Consider the following 18,056-nt stretch of genomic DNA (forward strand, 5'->3'; position numbering starts at 1 on the left):
GTCACAAGCTTGGGGACAAAACCTGTCAGTCCAGGACAACTCTTCTGGGAGCCTTCCCGGGCCAGAGAGGTTCCGGGAAAATGGGATCTTACGCACAGCCGCGCTCCGTGTGCCACTGCTGGGAGGCAGCGGTGTTGGGCACAGAGGAGATGTGACCTGTTGACTGCTCTGCCTCTGTCTGCTTCTCTTTCCTGTATTGACTTCTTCTCCTGAAATACTTTGAAGTTTCCCGAAAAGATGCCAGAGCACAGAGTGCTCCTGTCTGCCCAGCACCGGACAGAAGCATGAGCCACGTGTGCGTTATCGGCTCTCTCTGGACCTACTCGTGCGTGTTATGATTTGCTGGCTGAACCGTTTGAAAGTTAAGTTGCAGAAATGAGGACCCTGGCCCCAAACACTTCAGGGTTTCCTAAAAGCAAGGACCCCCTCACAGAACGCAGCACAGAGATCGAAGTCAGGGATCGGAACAGCGGTCCTGTACTGTGCGTGGTAGACAGTTGTCTTCCCTCTGACTGTTTTATTATTTTCAGACCCACAAGTATGTGCTGAACCCCCATTTCCCAGTGTCAGCAGCAGACAGCACCCCTGCCCTCATCGTACGCCTGCCCTGTGCCATGCGCCACTCTTCTCTGGAGTATTTTACAGCGAAGTCCTGACATTGATTGATCTGTGAGGACTTCATCCTAAACCACTGTTCAATCCTCGGGATGGGATGTGATGGAAAATCTCTTGAGTGGGCTGTGACCAACACTTAAAAAGAAAAAGAGAGAACAGACCATAAAATCAAAGTGCGCTGTGCAGACCGTGTGTACAAGGCTGTGATGTTAAGAGTCTTTCTTATGGTGGCCACCAGGGTTCCTGGGTTTATTTGTGGATGATCTGAGCTTGGCTGCAGGACCCCTGAGGGGGAGACGCAGCCTGGGGAGGGTTGGGGAGAGAGCGGTCAGGTCTGTGCTACCACCCACCCCAAAGCCCTGCCTTTGGAAGTATGGGCTCTAGAGTCCAAAGTGCTGGACTTGAACCCTGGCCCCACCACTTGCTACCCATGACCTTGTGCGCATTAACTAAGCTCTCTGTGCCTCAGTTTCCCCATCTGTAAAGAGGTGATCAAAATGGTCCCAACCTCACGGGGCTGTTGTGAGAACTGATTGACCATGAATCTCTGTCAGGGCTGGGCACACAGTGAATGCCCAAGAAAGGTGCCCGTCGTCCTTGCAGGCCTGGCCGGGGCACTCTCTTCCGCCAGCCCCAGCCCATCCTCTGTCCCTGAGAAGGAGAGCTTCCTTAGCATCTCATCCTCCACATTAGAATCCCTTCAAGAGCTTTTCTTTTCTTTTTTTTAAAATAGATTTTTATTTATTTCAGAGAAGAAGGGAGAGGGAGAGAGAGATAAAACATCAATGATGAGAGAGAATCATTGATTGGCTGCCTCTTTCATGCCCCCTGGGCACGGGCCTTTGATGGGAATTGAATCTCCAGTCCTCCGGCTGACACTCTATCCACTGAGCCACACCAGCTAGGGCCCTTGGAGAGCTTTTACAGTGCCCGGCCGCACCTCAGGCCAATTACTCTGGGTCTCTGGGATGGGACCCAGGCACCGTAGCTTTTAAAAGCGCCCAGGTGATCCCACTGTGCCGGGAAGATGCGGCGCTTAGCCTTTCAGTGGTAATGAGCTTCCCCTGGGTCTGGTAGAGCATCTCCTGAGCCTTCGGAGGGGTGTGGGGTGGGGCCTGGGAGCCTGCATTTCTCACAGGCTCCCCGCAGTGCCCACACTGCTGGTCCGGGACCACACTCTGAGGACTGAGCCCCTGGAGAAAAGGCCCCGCCGGAGACCGCTACCTCCCTTCCCTCCATCACTGTCCTAAACAATAGCCGCTGACACTTCTTGGACTTCTCTATGCCCAACACAGGGTGAAGCCCTTTTACAGCCGTCACCCCTGACGTTTAGTTCTCGCTGCTACTTGAGGCTGCAAGTGCATCGGCCCCATTTTAAAGATGAGAAAAGTGAGGTCTGGGATGTTAAGGAACCAGCCTGTGGTCATAAGGCTGAGCCAGGCTCTGGTCCCGGCGAGAAGAGCTACCGCTTCTAAGCAGGGAACTCTTCCTTCCATACACGGCTGTCCGGAGGCGTTCCCCCTCCTTTTCTGTCTGTCTCTCTGCCCTGGCCTCGCAGAATCTTCCTCCCTCCCTCTCTCCCCTCTTTCTCAGCCTCCCTGACTCCATCTCCTGGTGCCTGTTTCCCCGTACCTGCCCCACACATCCCACCTGGCAGAAATGGAAGCCTCTATCCTAGCCCCTCCTCCACACCAGCCCCCTCGGGGGTCCCACCATCTCCCGAGCCTGCGTGTCACCTGGACTTCCAGCTGCTTCTCCCTCCCATTGCCCTGCTGGCTTTGAAGTTCAGGCTCCACATTTCTGGGCCAGAGCAGAGCTTCTCCGACCTTCACAAACACACAGGTCCGAGGGGGCCTTGTCAAAATACTGATTCTGGCTCAGTGTGTCCGGGTGGGCCTGCGATGCTGCATTGCTAACAAGCTCCCAGCCGTGTCCAGGCTGCTGGCCCAGCAGCTCCACCCATGAAGCAATGTTCTGGAGGACCTGGTGTTCCTAGCTGGCCCCTGGCCCACACACACTCCTAGAACGCAGCCTCGCTGCTTGGTGCCCTCACAATAACCCCCGAACCCTGTCACCAGCCCCCAGAGCCCTCCGGGTGCAGCTCATCTTATTCCTGCCCCGACCTCCCACCCTCTCGTTCCTCCCATGGACCACGCCCTTCCTATCCTCTGGACCTTTGCACATTCTGTTCCTGGGGCCTGAGAGGCTGTTCCCGGCTTGTCCCACTCTTGCCTGCCTTTAGGGACATGTTCCTTAGGACTTCCAGACTGGGGCAGGAACCTCCTCTGGCCCCCTCCTCACTCTGCTTCCCCTGGGCTCACCATGCCTGTCAGGTCTAGTTTGTGTGTCTGTCTCCCCTGCTGTTCTGAACAACCTAGATTCCGGTGTGGTGCCTCATTGGGCCTTGCATGCACCTGTGTGGGCCCCTCTTTGATGGGGAATGTGTAGGAAATGGGGATGGGGATGGGAGGTCAGACACCAGGGAATGAGGGAGGGTGGGAAGGTGGAGATCACCCAAGAGTGGTTGGTAAAGCGAGTTGCCGTCAGGGACACCTGCCTCAGATCCCAGCTTCTGGCAGGAGGAGCAGTCCAGGGATCTAAGAGCAAGGGGCTGGGGCCCTCGCTGGGCCACACATCTGTGTCAGAGTTCTGAGGGGCACTTCTCATGGCCACCCTTTACCCCTCTCCGCTCATCAGCCTGGCACACAGGGACTCCCTATGGATGAAGGGGTGAGCTCCCCTTCCCCGTCCCCCCCATCACCTCTCAAAGCCTCCAGGAGTCCTCCAAAGTGGAAACAGGAGCCTCGCCTTCCCAGGAAGGCTTGCAGAGCCTCAAAGGTCCCAGTCGGGTGGGCCCCGGCTGGCCGGGGATCAGGGCAATCTCGGGTTAGAACCCCAGCTCCACCCTCCGTAAGCTGGGTGGCCTTGGGCAGCTGACACCACTCTCTGAGCCTTGATTTCCACATCTGTAAAATGGGGGCAGAAGTAGCACCTCACAGGGTTGTGGCAGAGGATTGAAGGTCAAGAGCCCTGCCAGCGGCTGCCTCTATGCATCGATTACTCAGAACAGTGAGGAGGCATCACATTGCAGGAAGATCGTGGCAACTCTGGTTGGGACAGTTTTCATGCTCATGGACGGGAGGCTCACACCCCTGACAGCTTCATCCGCTACGTTTCCAAAGACTCTGCATTTAGAAGGGAAAGCCCGTCACGGTGGGCTTCGGGCCCCCCCGCAGCCTGGCTGAGGGCCCTCCCATCAGGAGGCCCTTACCATGAAGCCAGCCAGCATCTGTGGCCCCTGAAAGGAAAGACCAGGTGATGTGGGTTCCGCATTGTCAGCCCCAACCATGCCCTCACCGTCAACTTCACGGAGACCGCAGCCGGCCTCCAGTATATTTAGCTCTGAGGCGCCTGAAAGTTTTTTCCGCCAGCACAGACTCAGCTTTGAGCAAATTCAGCCCAGATGTAGTCAGCAGGCGCCGCGACCCGGAGGCCTCGGTTTCTCTCCCCACTACTTCCTGTTGTGCACCCATCAGGGCTGGGGGTGGGGGCCTGGGCACACGTGACCAATACAAACAAGCCTCTCCTTTCTCCACAGGCAGGCGGAGGCGGAGGCGTCGACATGGGGCTTAAGCTGTCCTGTCTGAAAGGTAAGGTGGGCGGCTCTCCCTCACCAGCTCTGATGTGGGCAAGAGGATGTGGCATTGGGGTTGGGGGGGTGGCATGGGGCAGGACAGGGTAGGAGGGTAGAGCTGAGCCCCTAGTGTTGCAGCCATGGAGAGGGAGGAGACCCTCCCACTGAGCAGCACCTGCACACAGTAGGCACCTTTAAGTGCTTGCTCTGACTTTGAGGGCTCCTCCAGGCCTTTCCTTTCACTGGCAGTTGAGTGACATGGGAACGTCGCAGCGCCCCCTGGGCCTCAGTTTCCTTCTCAGAGGCATGAATTCCAGGCTGTGGGGAGGAAGGGAGCAAGAGGCTCTAGAAGTGGGTGCCAGGCATGCACGGGGTATTTGCTCTCCACCCGCTGGCCTGTTATCACCGAGATAACAGGTTCGGCCTGCCAGAGGCTGGGGAAGGCAAGTTGGGAGGGGGGGAAAGCCAGCAGGGAGAAAGTTCTAGAAGGACACAGAATCACTGAGAAGTGTTGTAGGTGTTGGCAGAGGCAGCCCAGACCTCTGTCCTGTGCTCCAGACCTTTCTGTTCAGAGTCTGAAGGACCCAGGGGCACCCACCCAGACCAGTATGGCCCACACGGAGACCGCCCCTCAAAGCCCATTCGTTACTGCATAACAAATGCTCCCACCCCACGTCTCCCCAGCCCGGAACCTGGGAGTCTCCCTGGTGGCCCCTCACCCACATGCCGCAGGCTCAGCAGTCCTGACTCTCCTCCTGGATGCCTGGGGCCGACCCTGGCTCCTTCCCTCCACCACAGGAAGTCAGGAGGCACGGAAGGTCAGGCCAGGACGAAGGGCCATATCCTTCAGGTCCCTCAGCTGGGATGAGTGAGCTCAGGAGAGCCTCTGGTTGGTCCAGCTCAGGGCTCCCGCCTGTCCTTCAGTGGGGGAGGGGGAGGGGGGGACAACTTGATGGACAATGCCTCCCCGACTGGGGGCAAGTAGGGAGCAGTGCTTCCCCTGGAGAAAATCAGGGTGCTGTTCGCAAATCGGCATGGGGTGCTAGAGAGTCCTAGACAACCACGTCCCGCCAGGGCCTGGTCCCTCTGAGGCTCCAGGCTGAGCCCAGGCAGGAGTTGGGGGCGGTGCTTGCTGAGTGAGGATCCATGGGGGATGCAGGTCCAAAGGTTGGGTCCAGAGACCAAACCTAAGAGTCCAGGACCCTCTTCCTTAGACTTCACTGGGTCTCCCAGTGCCTGGCCCAGAGTAGGTGGTCAGAATACACTTTTTGTGTCTGTGTTTATTGTAGCAAAACATACCTAACGTACGTCACCGCTTTAACCAAGTGTACAGCTCAGTGGCATTGAACACATTCACGTGGTTGTGCATCTGCCTCCAGAACTTTTCCATCTTCCCAAACGGAGTCTGTCCCCGTTGAAAACTGACCCTATCCCCTGCCCCTGAGCCCTGCTGCTCCCATCCTAGTTAGTCTCTGGATGTGCCTGCTCTAGGGACTCCACACAGGGAACTGTGCAGTGTTGGTCTCTCTGTGACTCGGCATAATGTCCTCGGGGTCCAGCGTGTTGTCGCGTGTGTCAGTTTCCTTTATAAGGCTGAGTAATATTCCTTGCGTGTGGACCACGGTTGGTTCATCCATTCATCCCTCGATGGACCCCAGGCTGCGTCCACTTTTGGCTGTTGCGTCAGGACATCTTTGACAAGAACAAGCCCCTAAAGGAACCTCTGGGGCCACTTCACTTCCAGCCCAAAGCAGGCTGGGGCCTCAGCCTGGGGAGGGACCCGGGAGTGCTGATGCTGAGAGTCCCTGGGAAACGCGCACCCCCCACACCCCCACCACCCGCCCCCCCTCCCCGGCCCTGAGAGCCCGAGCAGCACGCTGAGTGCTCCTGGGCTGTGAGCTTCTAAAAGGGCTCCTTCCGGCCGGGCCCTGGAGGAGCTAAGTGCTGGAACTGCAGGAGCAGCACAGGCAGGTCTGCTCATACATTTTTCATGGCTAGCCCTCTGGGGCCGGCCCACCGGCCCTCCCCTCAGCCTCGGCCAACACAGGCTTGGGTGTGCCTGGGGGAGGGCAGGGCACAGAACCCCTCTGTGCTAAACCAAGACAACCCAGCCGTTAGCCCTGATGCCCCAACGTTCTCGGCAGGGTCGTTTTCTCACTTTCCCCGTAAGGAACATGTCACATGTGAGGACACCCCGCAGCCCTGTGACCCTCACGGTTGGCCATGGCCTTCCCCTACCTGGCTGCCAGCAGGTATGGTTTTACCTGGTTGTCGGCACTGGCACGTGCAGTTCTGTGCACCATCTTTTATTTCTTTTTTATTTGATGTTTCGGTGCTAGTGCTGTTTTTCCCAAGGCGGCGTCATTTTCACAGTTCTTTAATGCCTGTATCGGGTTCTGTCAAGGGTTGGTTTTGAGGCCCTGGCCAGTGTGGTTCAGTGGTTGGAGCGTCGGCCTATGCACCCAAGGGTTGCGGGTTCAATTCCTGGTCAAGGCCATGTACCTGGGTTGCAGGTTCAGTCCCCAGCCTCGGTCGGGGCATATGCGGGAGGCAACCAATCGATGCGTCTCTCTCACATCGATGTTTCTCTCCCCACCCCTCACCCCCCCACCTCACTTTCTCTAAAAAATCAATGGAAAAAATGTCCTTAGGTGCAGATTAAAAAAAAAAAACTAAAACAAAAAAAGAGTTGGTCTTCGGGTTGTTTCCAGCTTGTTGCTTTTGTAGGTAATGCCATTTTGAACATCTTTGCTTTTTGTCTTTTTAAATTATTTCTTTGGGATAAGTTCCAGCAATCAGAATCCAAGTTAGCAATTAGGATAAATGGGGGATTCTTAATGGGGGGCTTAGCCCGGGCAGGGCCCTGTTCTCTGCATTCCACGTGAATGACTCACCCGCCCCTTCTCCCATCATAAAGTGGGTATTATGTGATTCTCAGTTCCCAGATGAAGCTGAGGCACAGAGAGGCAGTGCAGTTTGCCTGGGGCCACACAGCTGGTACCTATGTGTGGTTTGAACACAGGCAAATTGGTCCCAGAGGCCTGGTGTCAGCCACCACACATACAGCTTTTTCAGAGGAAAAGGTTTTTTGTTTGTCTGATATATATATGTATATATCTATAATAATAAAAGCATAATATGCTAATTAGACCAGATGTCCTTCCTGATGACCTTCCAGACAAAGCCGGGGATGTAAGGGACACCCAGGTCCTGGGTGCCAGAGGGAAGCTGGTGCCAGCAGCCCGGGGATGGAAGGCCTACTCTTGCACGAATTTTTGTGCATCGGGCCTCTAGTATACTGTATATATAATTGATTTCAGAGAGGAAGGGAGAGGAAGAGCGAGAGATAGGAACATCAATGATGAGAGAATCATTGATCAGCTGCTTCCTGCACACCCAGAGGAAAAGGTTTTCATTTGACTTTCAAAGTAGCCACTATAGAAACTTCATCCACACAAGCTCTTAAATCTTCACTTTAACCCTATTAGACGGTGTCTTAGTGTCCCGGGCCTGCAGTAACATAGGGGTGGGGGAGGCTTAAAACAACAGGAATGAATTCACTCTCAGTTCTGGGGGCTACAAGCCCTAACTCCAGGTGTCCCAGGGCCATGCATTCTCTGAAGGCACTTGGGGAGGGTCCTTCCTGCTCTTCCAGCTCCTGGGGCTGTGGGCATCCCTTGGCTTGTGGCCACATCACCCCAGTCTCTGCCTTTGCCTTCACATGAGCATCTCCCTGCGTTTCTATGTCCTTTCTCTGATGAAGGCGTCAGTCTTTAGACTTAGAACCAGTATTAAATCCAAGATGATCTCATCACAAGATCCTTAACTAATTACATCTGTAAAGACCTTATTTCCAAATAAGGTCACATTCTGAGGTTCTGGATGGACTTGAATTTTGAATTTGGGGGGAACTCTACTCAGCCCACTGCAAGTCACTTCTCCGCTGAGCCTCCTGCGTGGGGGACGGAATGTGCTTCCCTGCCCGGCAGTGAAGACGCAGGCTAGGTGGGAGGTCCATGGGCAGTGACCTTGGAGAGAGGAATACCAGGAAGCCTGGATACTTTTGTTTCTGGTTCCAAAGGAGAGTGGGCACTTAAAAAATTTCTTTTTACATATTTTAAAATGTTTTATTGATTTTTAGAGAGAGTGGAAGGGAGAGGGATAGAGAGATAGACATACCAATCAGCTGCCTCCTGCATGCCCCCTACTGGAGATTGAGCCCTCAACCTGGGCATAAGCCCTGACCAGGATTTGAACCGGTGACCTCTTGGTGCATAGGTCAATATCAACCACTGAGCCACACCAGCCAGTGAGAGTGGGCACTGTAAGTGGGGTCCTTCTGCTCAAGGGCCTGGCCATAGCAGCGGTGATGTATCGGAATGTTCCACGGTCCAAGAGCACCTCCTTCATTTCCAGGCTGGCACCTGCTGGGTGGGCATCCCTGTGAGCCTGGCACTGCTCCCCAAGCATGTGCCCCCAGTTTTCTCATTTCATCCTCAGTAAAGCTGGACGACGTAGGTACTTTCACAGACAGGGAGACTGAGGCATAGGGGAGCTCTCACTGGCTCAAGGTCACATGGCCTGTCTGGAGGGACTTCGTTCAGCAGATGGCAGGGAGGGGTGGTGGAGTCCCTGGTTCCTAAGCATGTTCTCTGCGTCAGCAGCAGGTGGCACTGCCCAGGACACAGCACGTGGTTCTCAGGGGCATCCTCAAACTTGCACCCTGCGCGTCACCTGGGAATGAGACATGTGACTTCTCAGGACCCACCCTGTCCTACTGAGTCCGAGGTGCTGGGGGTTAACAAAACCTAGGGAGATTCTGGTGCATACTAAAGTTTGAGAACCGCTGGTAAAGTGGCTCAGGGGTCAGAGATGTCTGAGTTCAAATCCCCTTCTGCCCTGACTAATTGCAACCTTGTGCAACTCACTTCACGTGCCCAAGCCTCAGTTTCCCCGTCTGTAAAATGGAGTGATGAATGGGGACATCTCCAGGGACAGGTTTCAAGAAATATCTGAGATGAGCACTAAAACCAATGTCCAACGAACAGGATTTGATGTCCATCCAGCCTCTGGCATCTTCCCTGTCTGGAGACAGCTCCTCCAGGTGTGTGGAGACCTCCGCAGGGAAAGTTAGACTGCAGGTAGGGGTTTCCCTGTGGGGTGGGGGGTGGTCTCTGGGGCCCCCTGGAGGGTGCCAGCTCCAGCCCCAGTTAATCACCATGTGACTCCTGAGACAGTCCCAGCCAACTGGTCTTTTGGGCAGCTTGGGGGCGGGTGAGAAAAGGCCAGGAGATAAAATAGACTTTTTTTTTTAACAAGACTTTTAGATTCATAGAAAAATTGTGAAGGTGGTACAGAGCTCCCATATACCCCCAGCCACTTCGTGCTGCGGTTGACATCCTATCAGATGTTAGTATGGTGCCCTCATTACAGTGACTGAATTGATACAGCACATTATTTTGAAGTCCATACTCTGTTCAGATGTCCCTAGTTTTCATCTAGGACCCTTGTCCTGGCCCAGGATCCCACCTGACGTTTCCTTGTCCTGTCTCCTCCGGCTCCTCTGGGCTGTGACGGTTCCCTGTCCCTGTGACAGTTTTTGTATCTGTGACACCGTTTTGAGGACAGCTGCTCAGGTGTTTGTAGGATGCCCCACAGTTGGAACTGGGCTGATGTTGGTGGATTTTTACCGTCTCTCCTGCTGAGTGTGTGATGATGGTGATGGCGAGGACCAAGAAGGGCACGTACAGCTCCCACACCCAGGCCTCCGGGGCACAGGCGTTCCTCCCATCTCCCTTCCTGGGGCTCAGAGCCTCTCCTCCACTCGGCCTGTGACCTAGGTGTTGGGGGGCAGTTGTGGGCTGGCAGTTACGATGCCTGTTTTTCTGATTGGTGTTGGAGGTCCAAGACTAGTCCCAGGTCACAGCGAAAATGAGTCACGCGATATGCCCCATTCCAGTGCGAACACTTGGTTCCGGCTGTCCCACCGCTGTGATGCAGAGTTGGTCGAGGTTTTTCATGGCACAAACATTGATTGCAGTACCTACTGTGTGCAGCCCAGGGCCGGGCCAGGATTTCAAGGATGAGCAGGGCAGCCGTGGTTTCTGATCCCGAGGAACCAGGGGAGTTGTGGGGGCAAACTGCCGCCTGAGTACGGACTGCCGCATGCTCGGATGGAGACCAGCCTGGCCCACCCTGGTAGGGATGACGTCACTGAGGAAAAGCCGGGAAGCAGACAGCCTTCCAGGCAGCAGGAAATGCCCAGGCAAAGGCCGGGAGCAGCAGCAGCTGGTGGGGTGAGCGGGGAATTGGGGATTTTACACTAATAGGGATGAGGAGCTCCAAGAAATGAGAGGGGATAAACGGCAGTTCCTTGGCTAATACATTTTGAGTAGTTTTCAGAATGAGTGGGAGCTTGATATGTATGAAGGGAAGTCGCAAGGTAGAAAACGGCTAAGGTCAATGTCTTAATATACTGAGCTTCAGTGTTCCCATCTGTGAAACGACTGCGGCTTCCTGTCCATGGGGACCGCGGGGGAGGTCCCTGACCTCACTGTTGGCAGCACCCCTGGCAGGGGCCTGTTCTGCCCACCCTACACCCGCTGGAATAGAGCCTGACACACAGCAGGCGCTCCCTTCCCCTGGGGCCACAGCCCCGACCAGAGCTGTATCCCAATGTGACTTCTCATTTGTTTGGCAAACAGTGGAGCACCTACTGCCTGCCAGGCACTGTACCAGGCCCAGGGACATGACAGTGAACATCACAGAGCTCCGTGGGAGAGACAGAAATGAATGTGTGAACACACAACCCAGATCGGTAGATTTTGTGACGAGAGTTGTGAAGGGAATTAAAGTTGTGCAATAGAGGAGCATGCGATGGGCAAGGTCCTTTCTGTCATGGAGCCAGCTACATGATGCAGGGAACAGCGTGCCAGGCAGAGGGAACAGCATCCCAGGCAGAGGGCATAGCAGATGCATAGGCCCTGAGAAAGGAACAAGCTTGGTGAGCTGATGAGCGTTGCGGAGGCAGGAATAGGGGTTGAGCAGGAGGAGCTGGGATCACTGGGCAGGCAGGGCTGTGGGGCCTGAGGTGTGGTATCAAGAATTATTTTTTTAAGTAACAGGAAGCACTGCAATCATTCCAGACCAGGGGTCTCGACCTCTGGGGCACATCAGGGTCACGTGGCAGGCTCTCACACAGGTGCAGGCCTGGCCCACTCTCCAGGGTAGGGCTTGGTTGGGGTGGGTGGGTCCTGGGCACCCATGTGTTTATGAAGCTTTATGCAGTCCAAGGTGCAGACTGACTGCCCAAGGTACCAAGGGGCACATTAGCTTGGCTGAGAACCCAGGAATGCAGACTCCAGTCCAGGGCTTTTTGTGGAGCCTTCTGAACAGATCTCTGCCCAGGAGATAGGGTCTAGGGGTCTGGGAGACCCACAGCCTGCCTTCTCAGAGGAGGAGTGGAAAATCCAACCCTGTTTTAAATGCTGAAGCAGGTGGCACTGAATTTTGCCGTTCCCTGCCCTGCCCTGGAGAGAGCAGCCGGGGCTCCCAGCAGGGACTGAGCCCCCCATCTTCTGAAGCTTAACCCCCGGCACCTGCCATCCTCCCTAAGGTGGGAGGGGAGACCTCCAGTGTGGACGTCAGTGTCACAGCAGGCAGGAGGAGACAGTCCTGGCACAGCCCTGAGTGCTCAGGCCACAGCTCCCCCTGGCTCACCCAGGTCCGCAGGGCCGTGAACCACAACCACCCTGCTCGCCCCCAAGGCCTGCACCTGGCCCGGTTCGCGTACAGCAGGGACAGTCAGTGCTTGCGAAATGAACACTCTCTTGGAGACCCCAGACCTGGCTGGGGCAGCCGTGCCGTCACTCTGCCCGGGAGGGAGTCCAGCGCTCACCAGCAGGTTCACTCCTGTCTTCCCCTGTGGAAGAGAGTTGCTCATCATCCCCAGCTTACAGATGAGGAAACTGAGGCATCGGGCGGTAAAACTCCCTGCCCGGCGTGGCCGAGCTGGGGCCCGGAGGGCATCAGGGATGTGACTGGGCACCCGGACGTGTGCCCCACCCCCACTCCTACCTCTTCTTGCTAGGCAGATTCCTCAGAGCCTCTCATGGACCAGGTGCTCTGGGAGTATCTGCAATGAATAAAGGATGAAGAGCAAACCTTCGGGGAGGGGAGGGCTGTGCTAGCCACTGATCACCTGCCGGAGGCTGAGCAGCCTGGTCCCCAGCAATTGCCCTTCTCCCTCCTGGGGGCATGGTTTCCAAGGAACCTTCAGAGGCCAGGGTGGGGTACAGATGCCGGGCGGGGCTGCAAACGTGCCTCTGGGCCAAGGCAGTGCTGCGCCCCTGTCCACCTCTGACCTTCCCTCCTCCCCATCGTTTCGCTTTGTGCTTTGCAGGCCTCACGGAACCTGCACAGGCCAGTGCGAAGCTCGGGGACTCTGGTCCGGCAAGTCCGAGTCTCATGTGACCTGGCTGAGGCTCTTCAGCTCCCTGAGCCAGAACCTTTTGTTTTTAACTATAAAATGGGCAGCGGGGCAGGGCTGCTGTTGGAAAGGAAGGGGGCATGTCAGGAGCCGGGAACGGTGCCTGGGATGTGGTGAGCACAGAAATCACCACTAGGCCATTGTTATTGCTAAGATGTACCCATACTCTTTCTGCCCTTTCGAAATGTCTTTAAAACTTTATGACGGTGGGTCAGCAATACTGAGCGACCCAAGCAATAGTGAGCGAGCCTGGTACCCACCTGGAGAGGTCACTAACTTGGCCAGGAGTCCAGCACATCAAGGGTAACTGTCCGTGGCCTATTCCAGGCGGCAGGACAGACGCGTGGCCTGGGAATGCCCATGGCATCACGCCTCCATGGACCGTGGGAAGCCAGGCTGGCTGAGGGTGAGTGGACTTCCGAGCAGCTCGGCCTCCACAGTCCCACGGGTGCTCTGGAGCTGGTGTGGCCTTTCAGAGTTGTCCCAGATCGAGGGAGACAGGCCTTTGACCTGCTCATCTGCTGGTCATGGGAGAGGGGCTGCACCCAGAGAGAGCATAACCGGGGGCAGGGCTGAGACTAGGGAGAGAGGAGTGAGGCACCTGTCTGGCCTGAGGACCTGGCCCTGGACTCTCCTTGTCTAATTGCCCCTGTTTCAGATAAATGGCAGTAACCACGTCCTAATGACATGGCCCCACCAAGCCCTTGCTATTGGCCCAGCTGCCATGAGTCCTTCTGAGAGCCTTGCAGGTTACAATTCTAGGGTGAAAGTTCGAATCTTTAGTTCAGCAAGGGGCCAACGGCGTGTTGCCGTCTCGAATGTAGCCCCTTTGCAGCCGAGGAAACAGGCTCAGAGTGGGTAAGAAACTCACGCAGCTGGCGAAGGGCAGACTGGGGATGCCACTCCTCAGGCTCGGGCCATCCCGTAGTCCCAGCCACGCAGGCGTGCAGTGGGGCCACACGGGGACCGGACGGAGGGGACAGCAGCTCGGGGACATCTGCTATGGCTGCTATGACTTGTTTCTCCCGCAACTGGTAGAGTTGCCAGATATAGGAGGCAAAAATACATAAAACAGGATGCCTCGTATTTGAATTTCAGATAAACAAGGAATAATTATCTAGTGTAAGTATGTCCCAAATGCTGCATAGGACATACTTTTTAGTACACTTAAAAAAATGTGTCCCCACCCCCAGCGGACACTTCAGAGTGTCCAGAGACATTTTTTGTTGTCACAATTGAAAGGTGCTATAGCACCCGGAGGCCAGGGATGCTTCTAAACACCCTACTATGCACAGGACGGCCCACCACAAAGACTGATCTAGTCCAAACATCCACCCTGAGGAGCCCTGGGTTGCCCACATCAAGCATTTACCACAGGCCAGCGGCTCTCACAGTGACCTAGTGTTGATTGTAGAGATGAGTAGACTGAGGGCAGGAGGAGGGGCTGCTTGCCCAGACCACCAGACTGTGGCTGAGACCCTGGAGCAGCCCCAAGGGGCTGGCACTAGGAGGAGGAGGAGGAGGAGGGACCCTCTGCTGGAACTGGGAAGGGCTGGCCGGAGGGAGGGGCTGTAGAGTCCCTGCTTGGGGCAGGCAGGTGGGTGTGGGACAGGGACAGTCAGAGAGGTGAACACATCCCCCCACCTTGCTGTGCTGGAGCCTCTCTCTGGCTCCTCCTCCCAGGTTCTCTCTCCAGCAGCTCATCCCTGACGCAAGCCAGAGCTTTTTCCTTAATTAAAAAGAGATTTAAAACATCCACTGCCGTCTCCATTGGGCTGGCTGCCTCCACAAGGTAAAACGGCCACACTGCCCTAGTCTCATCCATAATAATGCAAGGCTTTCCCTTTAATTGGAATTAAAGAAAAGAGATTAAGTGCATCTGAAACCCTCAGAGGCATTTGTCGGTTTGTTTTTTGAAAGATCTGCATTAAATCCAGATGCCTGGTCATCTCTGAGGAATTAGTGCTGGCCCAGCACTCCGTGTCCCTGCCCCAGGGCCTTTGTGCATGCTGTGGCCGGCTTGAGTGCCTTCTCCTCCATCTTTCCTGCTGCTCTGGGATTGGCCCCCTCTGGGATGCCTTTTCTGATTCCCATGCCTCTCCCCATCCTGACGCTCCCTCCCATCATCTTGCTCCTCCATCACTGACCCAGCTCTGGGAGGTGTTTATTTGCTTGCTGGCCCCAGGGAGTCCGGGCTCAGCATCAAACCCCACATGACTGACCCTGGGCAAGGTCCCTGACTTCTCTGTGCCTCATTGTGCCCATCTGGAAGATGGGCTTCTCACATGTCAGCCTTGTTGGGAGGAACACTAATGAATTCCTGTGAGGTCTTTACACAGCCCCTGGTCTCCTCTGAGTGCCATCCTTACTCAGTGGTGTGGGCCTGTCCCAACAGCTGCCTGGGTCACTGGGAACCCTCCCTATTTTTTCCAGCTGACCCTGCATTCTTTGGGGTCCCCTGGGGCCTGGAGGCACAGAAAGGAACTGTGGGGAAAGAGGAGAAAAACATCAGTTGAGATTATTTTGTTCTCTGCTGTGTCCCTGGCACCTCGAACAATGCTTAGCAAATCGTAGGTGCACAGTAAGTGCCTATTGACTGAGCCCCTATCTTGGGCCCAGCTCTGGGCTGGGCTTTATGCCTGTGCTGCCGGCAAGGGAGCAGGAGAACTGAGTTTTTCTTCCTTCTGGAGCCTGTGGCCATTCCAACCCAATAAGGAAAACTCCAGCTGTTCAACCGAAAGGGTGGGACAGGTCCCTCACCCAACCCAGGTGGCGGTGGCACCCAGGAGGTGCTCGGTATTGGCTGAATCCAGGAATTAGTGCCACATAAGATTGGAATCTCATAACAACTAATAACAACTTATGTTTATCAAGCATGTGTGGCTGCAGCCAGCTCTGCTTGTCTCACCTGCAAAACGCACATAATGATGGCACCCTCCTTGGCCTCCCACTGCATTCTGGGTCTGGCAGGCCTACTGTGTGTGAAATGGTGTCTTGGGGAAGAGTGGACCCCATCCTAGGAACAAGGTCTCAGGCAGGGAGGGTCTTAGAGCTGGCACCAGCCTGAGCATCATTTTTAAATGAACCAGCAGAGGGCGACCTTGAGCCGTGATGGCTGTGAGAGCAGCACCTGCTCTTGGCTTCACCACCGCTAGCCTTTGGGGGGTGGTGGCCTGGGGATTGCTGAGAGCAGGCATAGGGAACAGTGACCTGTCCCTAGGGCCCTGGGGCATCCTGAACTAGGCCTGTGTGGCTTAGGGCTTCTGAAGGCTGAGCAGTGTTAGCTGATACCAGAGGGCGAGGTGAGCACTCGGGCCTGGAGCCACCTGGCCTCCACTTGTTTGGGGCCTCCTTTGGTTTTCTCATGTCCATTCTCTAAGCCTTGGTTTTCTCACCGGAGAATGGCCACGGTTCTAGCTTCCACCCCGAGGGAGTGTATGAGAATTGATACAATAGTGAAAATGGTGGGCTCAGCCCGGAGCCTGGCACAGGGGTGCTGCAGGGGTGCTGGTCTCAGCAGGAGGCAGCAGCAGTCCTCACATCCCCCCAGGATCCCTCAGGCGCTGGTCTGCTGGCTCCTGTTGGTCATTCCTCCCACTCCCCACACTAGGTATTGTATTCCTACAAGAATAGTATAACTCCAATTTAAACCTGAGGAAACTGTGGCTCGTAGAGTAAAGCCACCAGTTCCCAGTCACCCTAGCTTTGGGGCTCCCCATCTGGCTATGAGACTCTCCTGGGAGCTTCTAAAAATCCCGACGGTAAGCAGTGGCACCAGGCGCCTGGGGTGTGGTCCCACATCACTGTTTTTAAACTTCCCAGGTGATTGCTTTGGGCAGCCAACAGGAAAAGGGCAGAGCCGGGTTGCAGAGGAGGTCAGTGGAACCTCAGTTACAGCACCTCCCGGTTTCACCTGCGGGAAGGCCAGCTCCAGGGCGAGTTTGGCAGTCTGGCTTGCTCTACCGCCAGGCCCAAGACCAGCAGGGCCCAATCAAGGCCTATTGAGGGCTTCCTGCAGAAGCTTCCATCACACCCTGAGATCTTTGAATGCATCTGGGTGCTGGGTCCCCTCCCTGCCTCTTCCCTCCTTGGATTCCCGTGCCCTGGAACCCCAGCCCAGCCCTTCCCCTCAGGAAATGGGCTCTTAATGGCCAGAGGCCGCAGGTAATTAAGAAATAACAATTCTGGATTTAGCACAAATGAGCGCCTAGTCTGGGCAGGGTTGACCTTTGTTGTTAATCCCAAAGTCGGCTTTATCTCTTGAGAGTTTTCCCCTCCTGCTCAGCCACCTCTGCTTGGAGATTAGGCAGTTTGGGGATTTGAGAGGAGCTGGAGTCCCTCCCTCCTCCCACTTCCCTCCTCCCTCCCTCCTTCCTCTCTCCCTCTAGCATCTCTCCAGGGCCCACAGAGTGACCTGATGCTTCCTGATTAAGAATGTGGCTTTGTCACCAAGCTCCCGGAACATGTTAAAATGCAAATGGGGGGCCCTGGGAGGAGTGTGGCTTTTCTCTATTAGCATTTTATTTTAAGAACTTCGGAATATTCACCGAAGAAGGGGCCTTAGAGACTGAGCAGGAGGCTCCCTTCTGCCACAGATAACAGTAATCAGAGCTTCCTTTTGTTGTGGGCGCTCCCTGAGACGCTCCTCATGGATGATTACAGAGAAACTAACAGGGATTGAGTGCCCCCGGGGCCCACCTGCCGGGCAGGGGCTTTATGTGAATTCATTCCTTGCATGTGCCCACTGCCCTTCAGAGGCTGGTACTGTCCTACCCACCAGCAGCCAGGTTTGGAATTTTGTTTTTGTTTTTGGCATTTAAAAGCCTCAGGGTTTTGAGTTTCTATTATTGCTTATTAGGACACCATGCAGGTCCCTGATCCAAAGTCCGCTGGGATGCTAGAGAGCTGGATTGGCAAACCACAGAAATCAGGCCTGCTGTCCTTTTTTGTAAATAAAGTTTTATTGGAACACAGCCACACCCATTCATGTACATTCATTTACATGCTGTCTGTGGCTGCTTTCCAAATACAGTGGCAAAGTGGAGTAGTTGTAACAGAGACTGCATAGCCCCAAAAATAAAAAATATTTACTGTCTGGCCCTTTTCATAACGTTTTCCAGCTCCTTTATATATAACTAGAGGCCTGGTGCACAAAAATTTGTATTTGTGCACTGGCAGGGGGAAGGCGAGGGGGATCCCTCAGCCCGGCCTGTGCCCTCTTGCAGTCTGGGACCCCTCAGGGGATAACCACCTGCTGGCTTAGGCCTTCTCCCCGGGGGATTGGGCCTAAGATGACAATCAGACCTCTCTCTGGCAGCC

At 55.2% G+C, this 18,056-nt stretch overlaps 1 protein-coding gene across 4 annotated transcripts in view; it reads left to right on the plus strand.

Annotated features, from left to right (window-relative positions):
* The window catches only part of LOC102766913 (chromosome unknown open reading frame, human C16orf74), a 27,057-nt gene that overhangs the window by 2,071 nt on the left and 6,930 nt on the right, over positions 1–18,056 (plus strand). Inside the window, exons 1-2 of one of the 4 annotated variants that reach the window (XM_006762221.2) lie at positions 1,642–1,911; positions 4,214–4,265. In XM_006762221.2, the coding sequence (XP_006762284.1) occupies positions 4,238–4,265 (28 nt within the window). In that variant the 5' untranslated portion in view covers positions 1,642–1,911; positions 4,214–4,237. The other 3 variants (XM_006762218.2, XM_006762222.2, XM_006762219.2) reach the window with 3 other exon arrangements.

This window comes from Myotis davidii, unplaced genomic scaffold (assembly GCF_000327345.1).
Source record: "Myotis davidii unplaced genomic scaffold, ASM32734v1 scaffold77, whole genome shotgun sequence".
NCBI classification, from domain to species: domain Eukaryota; kingdom Metazoa; phylum Chordata; class Mammalia; order Chiroptera; family Vespertilionidae; genus Myotis; species Myotis davidii.